Consider the following 16,255-nt stretch of genomic DNA (forward strand, 5'->3'; position numbering starts at 1 on the left):
ACCTGCTATTAGGTTCACTTAGAGAATAGCCATTGCCATTGGCAATGGTTGCATGGAATGGACTTAGTTTTTGGGTGCTTGCCAGGTTCTTATGGCCTGGATTGGCCACTGTTGGAAACAGGATGCTGGGCTTGATGGACCCTTGGTCTGACCCAGTATGGCATTTTCTTATGTTCTTATGTTCTTATGTTCTTAACCAAGGTTGTTTATTTTTTTGAGCCGGGCTGATTTTTTTGGTCAACAGTGGGCATAATTTGTTAGCTACTGCTTCCGTGATGCTGTGCCATGAGAGTAGGGCCGAGTTAGGGTTTGAGACATCTAGGTTAGGGAGTTCTTTGGCTAGTAATTCGTTGAGGAAATCAGAAGTGCACGATCTCCTGTAGTGAAATGTAGATTGGAGGGGGTGAGAGATAAGGACTTTCTTTCATTATGAGGGTGGTGGAGATCAGTGAATGATCAGACCAGGGGACTGGGACGCATTCAGGAGGAGTGGAAAGTATGAAACCAGAGTTAATGAAAATAAGGTCTAGCGTGTGGCCAGCTTTATGAGTGGGCTTGTTAATAATTTGCTTGAAGCCCATGGCCGTGAGGGAGGTGAGAAATGCTTCGCAGTTGGTAGAAAGTGGGGTAGAATCAACGTGAAGGTTGAAATCCCCTAAGATCATAGCAGGGGAATCCAAGTTTAAATACTTTGCTATGGTTTCTACCATAGGGGAGGCATCTGAGTCTAGAAGTCTTGGCGGAGCATATATGAGGCATTATGAGCATATATGAGGCATTATGAGCCTCATATATGCTCATAATGCCTCATATAATGAGCATATATGAGCATATATGAGGCATTATGAGCATATATGAGCATTATGAAAGTGCATATATGAGCATATATGAGGCATTATGAGCATATATGAGGCATTATGAGCATATATGAGCATTATGAAAGCCTTTCCAGATACCAATTGAACTTTCTTTCAATCCAAGCAACTAAGACCTCCCCTAAGTGTAATCAACAAATTCGACAACTCCATAATACTCTTTCTCTTTTAAATTGGCAGGTTTATTACATTGTTGTTTCTTTTACCTCATTGTTAATTTTCTCTATCGCTTTCTTTACATTCCAAGTTGCATTATGTCCCTGTTTTATTGTAACTGCTATTTCCTCTTCTATCACATGTTAATGTTCTAAGTATTTCTTCTTTTGTCACACCCTGTTAATTGTAAACCGGCATGATGCGACTCCCATCGCGAATGCCGGTATATAAGAAATGCAAATAAAAAATAAATGAGGAGGATTTGAAGCAAGTTTGATTTGAAAAGGCCTACTTCTAGTTTAGATGCAGCCTTGGTTGGTTGAAGTGTTAGCCTCAGTTCTTTTTTGGCAGCTAAAAGAAGGCCTCCGCCTCTTTTTTTTTTTGTCTGGGAAGTGAGAAAAAAATCGTAAAAATGTGTGGGTAGCTGGTTTATCAAGGCGATATCCGTGGGTTTGAGCCAGGTTTCCGTAATAGCGCATATGTCTGGCTTTGAGTCAAGGAGATAATCATTGAGAATATGCAACTTCTTTGTGAGAGATTGTGCATTGCAGAGAGTCAATGAGAATAGTGCAAGACCTAAGAGTTAGGTGAAGGGGGAGATCATGATTGGGATGAGGGTTCTGTTGAAGCGTGACCGGGAATGCATGAGTGATTTTCCGGTGGTGAGGAGACTGTGGTGAATGATGGGGATTGGGTAGCCTTGTGTCATACTTCTTTTGTTGTGGGTTAAAGTAGCTGAGTGTTGAGTGAGAGTCCATCTGCTGGAAGGCTAGCAAGTGGTTGAATGCTGAGTGAGGATCCGTCTGTTAGAATACTGTTAGAATGCTGTTAGAATGCGGAGTCTGTTAGAATGTTGAGTGAGGCCCCATCGTTGAGTCCATGACAGACTGGCTCTGGATTCTGGAAGTAGAGGCATTGGAAGATGGAATTTATCAGACACCGGGCTCCAGCGAGACAAAAGCTCACGCTGTAAAGGTCTTAAGTGAGGGAACGCCCAAGGATCCAAGTCCAAGGTTGAAGCCATGGAGCCCAGGACCTGAAGATGATGCCACACTGTGGGATTGTTCCATCAAAGAAGGGAATGTATTTGTTCCTGCAACTTCCCTATTCAGTCCGCCGCTAGAAACACTTTGCCCAGCAAGGTATCGAATTGTGCTTAGAGATAAATCAACTTCTAAGTGGGTTCCAAGTGACTCTTCTGCACATTGATTACCCAACCTATGGATCGCAATGTGAACATCACCATGTGCAGTGATCTCTCGCAGTCCTCCCGAGACTTCGCGCGAATCAACCAGTCGTCCAAGTACGGATGGACCAAGATTCCCTCCTGACGAAGGAAGGCTGCCACCACCATCACCTTGGTGAACGTGCGAGGAGCTGTTGCGAGACCAAATGGGAGGGCTCGAAATTGGAAGTGTCGTCCCAAGACCTTGAACTGTAGAAACCTCTGGTGATTTAGCCGGATCGGAATATGTAGATATGCTTCCGTGAGGTCCAGAGAAGCGAGAAACTCCCCTTTTTGAACCACGGCCATCACTGTCCTCAGGGTTTCCATATGAAAGTGAGGAACCTGAAGGCAACGGTTCACCTTCTGCAGATCGAGGATGGGCTGAAACATGCCCTCCTTGGGGACCACAAAGTACCGACCTCGTCCCTGATGAGCCTCCAGAACTGGGACAATAGCTTTGAGCTCGAGAAGTCATTGTAGAGTCACCCGAACCACCTCTCGCTTGACACTTGAGGCCACTCAAGGCTCCACAAAAACCTCCTGGACCGGGTGCAAGAACTCCAGTGCATAATCGTCTTTGATCACTTCTAAGACCCAGCGGTCTAATGTAATTCTTGCCCATTCCATGTAAAAGTTGGATAATTTGCCTCCGACAGCTTCGACGACGGAATGGGTGCTCATGGCTTCATTGGGGGTTTTAATTACTTCCTGCACCAAGATGTCCCGAATCTCTTTCGGGCCGGCGACCCCCTTGAAAGGACTGCTGGCGCCTTGAAGCAGGTTTAGAAGCAGGAGGTGCAGAGTATCTACCCACTCTGAAGCGGCAAGAGTCCCGAAACTTAGCTCGAGGAGGGAAGACTTTCTTAGAAGATCTTTTATCTTCTGGCAACCAATTGCCCTTGGATTCGGCATGCAGCTTTATTAGCTGATCCAGATCCTCCCCAAACAGGAGCTTGCCCTTAAAGGGTAGATTACTTAAGCTGGGACTTGGAGGACAAATCCACCGCCCAATTTCGCAGCCAGAGGAGATGCCGCCCTGACACCAAGGACACCATACCTTTCGCCGAGGCCCTCACCAGAACATACAAAGCAGCTGCAATTTAAGCGATGCCTGCTTCTAGGTGGGTGGACTGCAGAGCCCCACTGTCGCCCATACTGGCTCCGGCAGCCGACTCCTGGACCCAACACAGACAGGCCCTCTGCATGAGGCTAGCGCAAACCGCCGCCCGAAGGCTTAGCGCAGCAACCTCGAATGCTCGCTTCAACTATATCTCCAGCTTGCGGTCCTGCATATCCTTAAGGGCAGCCACCCCAACAACCGGGATAGTGGTCTTTTTCATGACTGCTGAGACCGCGGCATCCACTTTTGGAATCTTCAGTAAATCCAAAACATCAGACGATAACTGGTACAGTTTCGCCATAGCTCTGCCCACCTTCAAGTCGGAATCCGGAGTCTCCCACTCCCGGGTCACTAGTTTGCGAACCTTCTTAGGTGGAGGAAAAGATGTTGTGGGACCCCTAATGCCGTCGAGGACTGGATTGACGCCCTCGTCAGACTTTTCTTGAGAAACCTTAAGTCCCAGAACTTCAAGGTACTGGGGAATAACTCATCCCGCTTGAACAAATGCACCACGCTGGGGTCATCCCCCTCCGCAGGAGGGTCAGTGGGCTCATCTGGATCATCAGCTAGATCCGGCCGTGATCCGGGTCTGCCGCCCCTACTATCCCAGAAGCCGGCATTGCCCCAGACTCCGGGATCGGATCTCACGTACCCTGGGAAGAATCCCCTGTGGGGTGAGCCTGATCAGAGAGGCGCTGACGAGGGTCCATACCCCGAACTCTTTTCTCAGGTGGGTCCGAACCTGCCCCCAGGAGACCGGGCCGCTTTACTGCCAAGCATTTCCTTGCTAGGAAAGCCTGGTACATAAGGAGGACAAATTCTGGGGAAAACCTCTCCAGGTCCCCCTCCCCCACTGGAGAGTTGGCTGGGGTGATATCATCAGTTCCCCTGGTGAGGGTCTTCCCTCACCGGGGCTAGAACAGACGGAGAATCTTCTTCCCATGAAGCTGAAGGTGAGATACACGTTCCCTCCCCAAGGGAGAAGGCATGAAGCCCTGAAGAGCCCTCTAACCCCGGGGAACATGCTGCGCATAAGGGTGCTGCATCCAACGCCTGGCTGCGTGACCCACATGCGTGGCAGGCCTGCGATTCTGTTTTCGGTCCCATCCGCAGCAGCGTGCCAATAGTCTGAAGTGAAACAGAAAAGGGCGTGAATAAAAAAAGAAACTCTCAGAGCCGCGACGCGGGGAAAATTTCAGTCAGGCAGGACCAGAAAAAACAAACTTTTCGTGCTGCGGGCTAAGAGACTACCGGCCGAGAATAAAAAAACCGCGCGCAGCCGTGCCACGGGAAAGGAGCCTGTCTATAGTGAAATCGCAAGGCTCTCAGCAGGGAAGCGGCGAGTAAACGAGGCACACAGAGAAAAACTCGCCCTTTCCCTCAGAAAACGACCTAGAGCCCCGGGAGCTGAGGGGAACACTGCTGACAGCTTCCCCGGCCGGCCTTAAAAGACTTGTCCCTCCTGCACCTCTCCTTACCTCAGCACTGAAGACTGTCAGTCAGCCGCGGTGAAAACAGCTCTTTTTTTTTATTTTAAATTAAAACTTTACCAAGACACAGAGAAAAGCTGTTGCAGGAGACAAGGGAGCAGCTGTAGCAGAGACCGTGGTGAGTAGCCAGGAGCCCCTGGTCGTCAGACACTGAACTGTGGCGGGCGAAACTCTGACAGGAATATCCAATTCCCCGGACGCCTGGCTTCTACTGAGGGATTGCCCACGAAGGTGCCTAACACCTCAGGAAGCGACCGTAAACCAAAAAATTAAATTCAAACTAAATAAAAAATATAACTAAAGACTGCAGGAGTGCATCTATACCACTAGCTGGAGTCAGAGAAATACTGAGTGACTGCAGGTGGCACTCTCGTTATGTAGCAGTGCCCAAAGTTCTAATTGTTCTCTGACACCACCTGCTGGTAGGGATACACAACCCACTTTTCTAGACTGATCTGTGTATGTTCAGGAAACACCCTCTGCTATAAACTTACCTGTCACAAATGAAATTTCTATTCCTAAGGATTCAACAATGCATTTTATTTCCTGCCGGACTTTATCCTGCTTGATTCAATGCCATCCTTTACAAATAGAGCCAACTTTCATTCATTTGATGTGCCCTATCACAGTGTTCTACTGGTTATCCTCCTTCCACCTTGTATTTGTGATGCCTATTATATCTATATCTTCAAATGCCACCATACATTACAAATCACTAATCTTATTTTTCAGACTTCTATCAGCTGTATACTGGCATTTTAAAATATGTTTATAATTCTAATTTTATTTGTATTTACAACCTGCTTGTTAGCAGATAATACAGGAAGTTTGGAGTCATTTATGTGTAGGTGCTCTTTATTTAAATCCATCTTTGCTACTTCAGCCTTTACTACAAACTCTCTGCTAGAATATAATAATATCCCTATTTTGCAAGCATCTTTGGAAGGTATCACCTTCTGAACCATGCACTTCTGAGCAACCATCAGCTTTCTCCCATGATCTAGTTTAAAAGCTGCTCTATCTCCTTTTTAAATGTTAACTCTTAAAACCCAGATCCACCCTGGTTAAGGTGGAGCTCATTCCATTGGAACACTGCCTTCTTCCCCAAGATGTTCCCCTGTTTCTAACAAATCTAAAGCTGTCTTCCCTGTACCATTCTCTCATCCACGGATTAAGACTGTGGAGCTCAGCTTGCTTCTGGAGTCCTACACCTGTTTCCTGTTCAGTGATGAAGCTGATTGCATGAAAATGGGACCAGTACTGCATGGGACATGCCTAACACCTACTGGTATGTGAGGGATAGAGCCCTTGACCCATATATGTAAAGGCGGTTGCTTCCCTAGAAATTCTTGTGTGGGATTAACTTCTGGTCAGTGAGATCATGAATGTGATTTAACCTTATAAACAAAAGCAATTTTTTCTTTTATATTTTCTACCCACCATAATGAATGCTATAGACCACTATGATTTCTTTAAGTATGGCTGGGAATATATTTGTGAGTTCAACTGTGATTGAATATAATTAAAAAAAAATTTCAAGCACCTAAAAAAAAGCAAAAAAAAAAAAGACTTTCCTTATTAAGTTACACAATAAACCCTCTTCCCTGCCAAAATCTAACTTCTTCCTCCCCCATCCTGCAGCAGGCACTTTAAGGGTGTTGCGTCCATCAGTGCTAGATGGCTTAGCCCCGTTTGCCTCACCTTGTTCAATGGCTCCTCCCGCTCACCTTGGGAAAATGGCTCCCGCCACATCTACAAGCCGACCTCTCCTGCGTCCCCGGAACGGCTATGGTGCTGCCTCCCTCCATCCTTCTCCCAAGGACCTACTAGGGTGCGCGTGCACGCAACCCACGTCTTTATTCCAGCATTGGCGCAAACCTCTGGACGTTCCCCTCTACTGACGTCACACCATCCGTTAGCAACAATTGGTCTCGGCTGGTCTAAGCTACTCTGCTGCTTCCGTGCTGCTGCTGGAGCTCTCTCTCTGCACTTCGGGGTAACTGCTAACCTGGGTACCTGCTCCTCGGGGGCCCTCTGCTTTATTTCAGGTGCCTTTCAGGGATCAGGTACTCGTTCCTCGAGGGCCTGCTCTCCCTGCCTCAGTGCCTGTACCATCTACTTCAACCTGGTGGAATTGCATACCTACAGCAACCATCTAGTGAGTAATCTAACTCTCAGTCTACCTCATCCACAGCACTGCCTTGCTGGGAAACCTGCACCGGAATTCCCCTATACCTACGGGGTGAGAAGGGTCCCCTCTGCCGAGGGTCCTGCTACATCCAGACTACCTCACTACTGCCACCTCTGGTGGTATACTTCAAGCTGTTTAATAAAAGAACTAACTCTGTGTTTGTGCGTTCTGAGTCTAGCCCAGTACTGTGGCTCCTCGCGTGTCTTCTCCCCATGGGCATGGTCACCTGCCACAGTACCGAAGAATCCACCCAAACACCACTTAACCATAACAAAGGGCCAAAGTTCTTACTTGTCACCCAGCTGTAGTCCAGCTTTCCATGGGTACTCTCTTCTTCAGATCCCAGGGCTTGAAGGGCTAACTGGAGTTTCTTCCGATGTAGAGAATGCTTTATTCCCAGCTCCTTCAATAGTAAATAGAAACTGAATAACCTTCCAGTATTATAAAGAAAGAGTTTATTTGATATGTTAAAAACACAAATTAAACTATTTAAAAATAATTCAGGGAATACATTCTTGCAACTGCCCTGTACTCCTATGCAATAGCAGCCCAGTAGGATGAATGCACATATCAGTATTTATAAACTCTATCTGATGTGCCAGCCACCATTTCCTATTCTGAAAGGGGCACAGAGCTACTGCTTCCCCAGTCACTGTCACTGGCCCTCCCTCAACATGATTTGCTGCATCTCTGGGAAAATACCCACATATAACCCATGGAAAATACCCCCAGAGCTCCTGCATTAAAGTATAGGAATCATGGAGCTAAGTGGAAACAAATGTGATTTTCTCTTTAAAGGATAGCTGGCAACATTTTGACAATGTTAAAACAATCCTAAAAAGAAATTAATTCTGCCCCAGAAACAGGGTATGAAGATCAGCAGTGTTTCTAGTACCGCTTTTTACTTGCTTTATTTTTTACCTATTGTACTCAAAGCACATGAGGGGGCTTTGTGCTCAAACTCTCATGGCTTTCCCCTCGCTGACAGCACATGGAACAGGGTTGAAAACTTTCTTAAAGTTATAGAAAAAATTTCTACTGTATGCCTCAGTACTAGTTCATTTTCCCTTGGTGGTCCATCCCACAACTCCAATAACAGTCAGGCCAATACAGTAAAGCGCGGCCGCAGTTACCCTGTTTCTAACCCGCTTTCTACCCACAATTTGGCCGCGTAAGTCTAACCCGCGATTCACTATCCGTTTTTACCAATCTTTACCGCTTCTTTAAATTGACACGTATCCCTTTCCGCCCGCGGCATGTATATAATATGTAAACGATCGGATTAGCTATTCCCTCCCATACAGTAACATGCGGCCCGATTATCGCCTTTTTAACCAACTGTTTTGCTGCGTCTTTAACCCGCTAATTTACCGCCTACCCTGACCCTGGCGTTAGAGGGATGTGACAGCAATAGGCAGGCTCCGGTCAAATAAGTGGGTGGGTTGGAGCAAGCGAGGCCTGGTTCTCCTACGCTCGGGCATCGGGGATTGCCAGTCCTCTCTCCCCTGCCTCCCAAAGCAAGGCGCAGGGCGAAAATCGACTCGACATGTTATTAAAGAAAATAGAAATTGTAACAAAAGTAAATTTACTGCATGTTTCCAGCAGCCCCAGTCCTCTCTCCCCTCCTACTGAGGCGCGCACCGCGGCTCCCCTGCCTCCCGGGGGCAGCCGGCGGCGAAAGCAGCTTCCAGCAGCCCCACCGGCGAAGGTGTATTAACGCACGTCCAATTTGGGCGCTCAAGGCGCATGAGCGCACGCCGTGACCTGAGTGCCCGGATGGACGTCCGAGGTCACGGCGTGCGCTCATGCGCCTTCGCTGCCTTGAGCACCCAAATTGGACGTGCGTTCATGCATCTTCGCCGGCGGGGCTGCTGGAAGCTGCTTTCGCCGCCGGCTGCCCCCGGGAGGCAGGGGAGCTGTGGTGCGCGCCTCAGGAGGAGGGGAGAGAGGACTGGGGCTGCTGGAAGTATGCAGTAAGTATACTTTTGTTACAATTTCTATTTGCTTTAATAACGTGTCGAGTCGATTTTCGCCCTGCGCCTTGCTTCGGGAGAGGGGGGAGAGAGGACTGGCAATCCCCGATGCCCGAGCGTAGGAGAACCATCCACTTCCTGGTACCTGTCATTTCAAATGTCATTTGAAATGACAGGTACCAGCGCACCCAGGATACTGTATAGGCACTGTATAGCGCTCTATACAGTAAAATGGATTGCGCTTCATGGACGCGCTTTGGACGCGGCTTGCATTTGCGTCTAATTTAAATACTGTATCGAGCGGTATGTGATCCGGACTGTGCGTGCAGCAAACGAGGGTGTGCCCGGCACTGCCGCACTCTTTCTAACGCGTCCTTACTGTATAGGCCTGAGTGTGAGTAAACATTTAACTGGGCAAAGCAGTTAAAACTGCACTCTCCTCCTATTGTGGAGCCCTAAAGGGAGAGTAAGAGCAATGAGCTCTATTCTATATGACAGCAACATTCTGATATAGCCTAATAGCTCTAAGCTTACATCTGCTCTCTAACTTTCACTGCTTGCAGCTCTAATCAAAACAAGCCTGCTGTAACTCACACTCTTTCTCTTAGAATAAAAACAAATTATCGGATGCCTAGCTCTTCTAATTAAAAAATGCTTTATACAATAACACTCTAAATAATGAAACCCAGAAGTGTAAGAATACCTATACTCAAAATCTATATAGATCTCACTTGAAAGGATAGCAGATGTGTATATATGAAATTACATATCAATGTAAATTCCTAAAAGAATGACCATCATACCAAGACTTTGATAGGCGTATCATGCAAGGTTGCAATTCTGCCCATATCAAGTGCTTATATTTTGTTATCATCAATCATTCTTAGTTTAGTGAGGGACCTCCTCTCACTAAAAGTGTACCTCAAACACTTTAATCTCCTTTTTTGTTTTTTTTGAAAATAATTTTATGCACTTAAAAAGATCATTTATATAATTTGGACAACACTTATCTTTAAAGTTGTCTTCAAAAAGTCTCCAAACTGTCTGAAAAACTTACAGATTTTTTCTTATAGAAAATATGGGATTTTGCTGGAATTATTTCCAACAACGATTCATCTCTCCTGAGGAAGGAAGATTGTTTTATCTTCTGAAACATTGCAATATCGCATAACATTCAAACATTGTGGGAACATCTCTGTCAGTATCCCATTTACTTTTTGAAGACAACTTTAAAGATAAGTTAAAGATAAATTATATAAATTATCTTTGTAAATGCATACATTTTATTTCAAAAAAACTAAAAAGGAGATCAAAGTGTTTGGGGTACACTTTTAGTGAGAGGAGGTCCCTCACAAAACTAAGAATGACTGATGATTAAGAATATAAGCACTTGATATGGGCAAAATTGCAACCTACCATGATAAGCCTATCAAAGTCTTGGTATGATGGTTATACTATAACTGCACAATTTAGCAAAACAACATACATTATTGTATTGCCTCAAGTCTTAGGGCACAATTAATACCCTCTGTATTTATTTGTTCCACTGTTGTGCTGTCAACAACAGTAAGTGGTTAAATCCACTTATTACAAAATTCTTCTCAGTTTTTTTTAAGCCCTTAATTCTGGATAATTTTTCTCATGGCAGAGTGTACCAGAAGACTGAAATTACTTAGCCGCCATGTTTTGAAGGAAATTAAACTACAAATTTTAGTGTACGGAGATTTGTATTTCTCACTTCTTTTTTCATTTGGCCTGGAAGATGAGCAAAGGCACCATGAGCTTTCATTTACAACTACACAGAGTTTTTCTCCTGTTTATATTCCCTCCCAATTCACTTAACCCAGCTGAATCTGTCAGCAAGGTATCACCAGTGAGTGATGGCTGGGGCTTCACGCTCTCTCCCACTACAGACCCAAATCCTCTGCATGGCAGTGTGCACCATTGTTGCTGAGCTACTGTGCTGGCCCTGAGTTTTATATTTCAAACACAAAAAGAAAAATAAATTCACAAATTAAAGAACAGAGGGTCCTGAATGGAAATTCTCACCTTCTCCAAATCCTGCTGAGAAGCATGTAATAGCGTCTGACCAGATACTATCCACTGTCTCCCATTATTCACATAAGTGCCCAAGCCCTGGGCCTGGAGCCAATTATAAACTTGCTCCTTCGTCCATTTAGCAAATGGCATGTCCAAATCACTAACAAGAATAAAAATGGTTTATTGGAACATACTGGAGAAAACAAAAGAATCAAACAGGTGCAAGGTTACACTGTATTCTTGAATGGATTTCAACATTACAAAGATATGACTATCAAAACACTTTTACCAATACCTATTCTAAATTAGACTGGACTTTTTAAAATGGACAACCTATCAGAAGAAACCATTTATTCAAACCCAGCACCTAAGCTTTTTCATGAGGCACTTAACACTTGAGACACAAAGTTAGATTGACTTGTTACCTGAGGGCTTACGTTGTTAAAGCACAGCAATATGCAACCTGCAGAAAAAACTTAAGCTACATTTATTGAGGTTTAGCATGTACCAATTAAACATTTATTACCTATCTGGTACTGCTTCAGTTAAATGCTAAGCTGGCAAAGGGCCCTGTGATCATGCAGGGGCTTCTGTACGCTCCAGCAAGAGTCTAGAGAGCAACCAGGTATGCAGCATTGGGAGGGAAATACCTTTCGATTTAAAAGATATTGAGGTCAGATTCAAGTTTAAGGCAAATCCAGGGCCAAAACCAGATGGTCAGTGTGCTTGCACAATTTTGAAACAGTGCACCTTTGCCAAAGACTAATTTTTTGCAATTTCTGAGAGGGAAACTATTTTACAGATAAAACTACAAGTACAAAATTTTGCATAAAGCAGCATAAAACTGCCTGATTCACTTTCAGGCGAAAAACCCACAGAACCTTTTACAGAGGTTTATATTTTTCACTCAAATGTAAACCTGATCCCTAGCCTTATTCCCAAGGTGATATGTTCAATGCTGTACAATTTCTGTAGTCTTTCAACCTAGCTAACTTTTTGCTTTGATTAGACAAATGATCCTTAATTTAAAAACAATGAACTTTGTTCTGTTTTTTTCTTTTCTTCTCTCCCCCTTTAGCTTTCTTTGCTTCACATATATCTAGCAAGATTAGCCATTTACTCTTCTTCCCTTGGAAAGAACACTGCACTATATAATTAACTGAGCTGGGACTTTGAAACTTCTGTAGCTTTCTAAATAAAAAAAAAACCCTTCTTTTCTTTATATATTTGCCTGGCTGACTGGCTGTATGTATTGCTGAGTTTTGCCTGTTTTGATGATGGGTACCACATTCGATGGTATACCGTTTGAGTTCCTAATGAGATGTTCTTGTGACTTTGGGCAAGTCACTTCACCATTGCCTCAGGTACACACAAACTGGAGGACAAATGTTCTTCTAAACCTGTAGGGACAGTGAAATATCTGCAGTATCTGAATGTAACTCACGTTGAGCTACCAATATAAAGGCATAAGCTAAATAAATAAATAATCATAATAATAATGTTCTGTGACAAGGGAATGTATAATTCAAATGAGCATTCCTGAATATAAATACAACAAAAAGATTAGTTAAACAGTGCCTTCATTGCAACATACAGGAAACAGAAAGGCGACAAAAGTGTTACAGAACTCAAACTTCAGTACAATAGCCTTCCTTAAAATTAAATTCCTTGTAAAATTTGGAAGCAGTATCTTATAATGCTACATTTATGTCTTACTACAGTTATGTCTTACTTTTTAACATGTCCAAGATCTCGGGACCAGCCCAGTCTTGGTCCTGCAGTTGCTCTCGTTCCTCCCCTTCTGAATTCGGTCTCTGGATCATCATCTGGATTAAATGTAGTAGACTGACTTCGTTTCAATCTGTAAACAAATATACCACATACTGGCATATTTTCCTCAAAGACTAATGAACTTGTTCCAAATCTCAGTGTAATGTCACAGTCTAGGCAACTTTCAGATAGCCCATATCTCCTGGGCACCCAATGCATTTGAGCGCTAGGGATGCACAATTTTCCCTAGCAAGTCCTTTTTAATGCGGTAACTCATTTACATACAGCATCGGGTGCCCAGTAAAGGTGTATGGGCAAGCGTTACCGCATGCGATATTGCATCAACAGGTGTGATTGTGAGCCCTCTGGAGCCAGGGGAAATTCCTACAGTACTTGAATGTAATTCACTTTGAGCTACCAATGAAAATGTGGGAACTAAATCCATATAGGGGCGGATTTTCAGAGCCCTGCTCGCCTAAATCCGCCCAAAACCGGGCGGATATAGGCGAGCAGGGCCCTGCGCGCCGGTAAGCCTATTTTACATAGGCCTACCGGCGCGCGCAGAGCCCCGGGACTCGCGTAAGTCCCGGGGTTTTCGGAGGGGGCGTGTCGGGGGGCGGGCCCGAACCGCGCGGCATTTTCGGGGCGTGTCGGGAGCATTCCGGGGGTGGGCCCGGGGGCGTGGCCGCGCCCATCGGACCCGCCCCCAGGTCGCGTCCCGGCGCGCAGGAGGCCCGCTGACGCGCGGGGATTTACGCCTCCCTCCGGGAGGCGTAAATCCCCCGACAAAGGTAAGGGGGGGTTTAGACAGGGCGGGCGGGTGGGTTAGGTAGGGGAAGGGAGGGGAAGGTGAGGGGAGGGCAAAGGAAAGTTCCCTCCGAGGCCGCTCCGATTTCGGAGCGGCCTCGGAGGGAATGGGGGTAGGCTGCGCGGCTCGGCGCGCGCCAGCTATACAAAATCCATAGCCTTGCGCGCGCCGATCCAGGTTTTTAGCAGATACGCGCGGCTCCGCGCGTATCTACTAAAATCCAGCGTACTTTTGTTTGCGCCTGGAGCGCAAACAAAAGTAGGCTATTCGCGCTCCTTTTAAAATCCGCCCCATACTGTAAATAAATATATTTTCAAAACAAAAATATGCATTATCCCAGGAAACCTGCCTGCACACATTTACACCTGCTAACGTATGCAGGTAGTTTCCCTGGTGCAATGTACATGCATACCTACTTTTCAAAATTAAGAAGTATAAATGCAAATTCAGTCCCAGCTCAGACTCTGCCACCCTGGAATGTCTCTCCAATAAGGAAGGAGAAATATGTATGTATTTTTCCCTCAAATATCAGGCAAGCAATTTTATAAGATGGCACTGCTTTGCACAAATATGTCATTTCAGGTTATACTCATTATATTTTGAGTTTAATATTTTTGCCTGTTTTGATAGTGATTACACATTTGAAATAAATGCATAAAAATAAGTATTTTATTTAAAACCAAGATGAATAAAAGAAGACCCCGGTCTAAAATGAAAATTTATTGTCCTCTTGAACATTTTTCAAGATTTATATTTTATTTTGAACTTGTAAATGCATATCTGATTGTTACATATATCATATCCAGTGTGCTGACTGTATACATAATATCCACTTTTCTGGAAACATCCTCAATGGATTTGGAACTTACAAAATAATAAAAAATAAAATCAATGATTCAGTTTTTCAAAGACAACATTTTGGAAGTTGACTACTTCAGGTGCCACATTTTTTTCAGAAGGGACTTAATGATTTTTGTTTTCTACCACGCGTCTAAAAACCTAACAAAAGCCCTGTCTACATATTAACGGAATTGTCATTGCCTTTCCTGTTGGATTCGTGGACCCTTGGGCCGATCGGAACCAGAGGAGAAGTTGCTGTAGATGGTGGCAGCAGTGGCCCCGACCGGGAGGCGGCAAAGACAGGCTCGGAACTGGCCGAAGGAGGAGCTCTGGAAGCCCTATGCGACCAAGGGCTTTGGCGAGGAAGGTGGAGACGACGGAGCCAGTCCAGTAGTGGGAGGATCTTCGCCCTGGAAGCCGATCCTCCCCCGAGAGGAGCTCGTAGGAGTTCAGCCGCTGGGACTTAGGAGATTCACCCTGGAAGCCGGAGTCCCCCCAGGAGGAGCCTGTAGGGACCCGGCCGCTGGGACTTAGGCGGACCCGCGAGGGCCGAGACGGATGAAGTCCAAGGTCAATTGCCGAAGGGTCGTCGCTCGCCAGTCCAGAGTCAGGAACCAAGGGATTACCGTAAGCCAGTCTGAGGTCAGGAGCCAAAGCGTCAACGTAAGCCGGTCCGGGGTCAGAAGCCAGAGGATCGCCATAAGCCGAACCGGGGTCAGAAGCCAGGGAAACGCCGTAAGCCAGTCCAGGGGTCAAGAGCCAGGAATCACCGTCAGCCGAACCAGGATCAAGGATCAGGAAGCGCACGGGAGCTCAGGATGCAGCAACTGGAGTCAGGAGAACCTGGGAACCTCGTTGCAAGGCACTGGAGGAGCGCAGCTGCAGGGCTTAAGTAGCCCTGCAGCGTCTGACGTCACCGGAGGGAGAAGGCAAGTTTCCCGCGCCTGGCCCTTTAAATCTCGGGCCGAGACGCGCGCGTGCCCCTAGGGGGCGGAGCCAGCCGCGGCGAGACGCCGGCTGCTCCAGCGGCGCAGAGGCAGCATGGTAGAAGCAGGGGCAGGCCCGGGCGCCGCGTGGGAACGCCGGGAGTGCGGCGGCAAGAGCCCCCGGAGGCCCGGGGAGGGCCGAGGAGACCCGGAAGCCCGCGGAGGTAGGCAGAGCGGCCGGGGCTGACCCGGAGCCGCAACAGTACCCCCCCCTTACGCCCCCTCCCGGGGGGTCGCGGTTTTTCCGGATGTGCCACATGAAACTGACGAAGGAGATCCTTATCCAGAATGTGAGCAGAGGGCTCCCAGGAGTTCTCCTCAGGGCCATAACCCTCCCAGGACAGGAGGTATTCCCACCGACGACGGCGGAACCGGACATCCAGCACCTCTTTAACCGTGTACGTGGCTCCAGGGTCAGTAGCAACCGTAGTGGGCTCCGGAGGCAGAGGTCGAAAGTGGGAGAGGACTACCGGCTTGAGGAGGGAGACATGGAAGACGTCATGAATGCGCAGGGTAGAGGGAAGTCGTAAGCGGTAGGACACCGCGCCAACACGTTCGGCTACCCGGAATGGTCCAATGTAACGAGGGGCTAGCCTCATGGAGGGGATCCAGAGCTGAATGTTCCTGGTAGAAAGCCAAACCCTGGAACCGGGTTGAAATACCGGAGCGGGTCGTCGAGACTTGTCTGCATAGGCTTTGAACTGGGCGGCTGTACGGTGGAGCTTCTCTTGAGTGGTGTGCCACAGCTGATAAATTTGCCTGGCCGTCAGTTGCGCTG

At 46.6% G+C, this 16,255-nt stretch overlaps 1 protein-coding gene across 1 annotated transcript in view; it reads right to left on the reverse strand.

Annotated features, from left to right (window-relative positions):
• Positions 1–16,255, reverse strand: part of PPFIBP1 (PPFIA binding protein 1) — a 1,178,807-nt gene that overhangs the window by 223,024 nt on the left and 939,528 nt on the right. The window contains exons 20-22 of the mRNA XM_029597487.1: positions 12,806–12,934; positions 11,083–11,233; positions 7,352–7,463 (exon numbers count right to left, since the gene is read on the reverse strand). Of these exons, the coding sequence (XP_029453347.1) occupies positions 7,352–7,463; positions 11,083–11,233; positions 12,806–12,934 (392 nt within the window). The remainder of the gene's footprint in view (positions 1–7,351; positions 7,464–11,082; positions 11,234–12,805; positions 12,935–16,255) is intronic.

Source organism: Rhinatrema bivittatum, chromosome 4 (genome assembly GCF_901001135.1).
Source record: "Rhinatrema bivittatum chromosome 4, aRhiBiv1.1, whole genome shotgun sequence".
NCBI lineage: Eukaryota > Metazoa > Chordata > Amphibia > Gymnophiona > Rhinatrematidae > Rhinatrema > Rhinatrema bivittatum.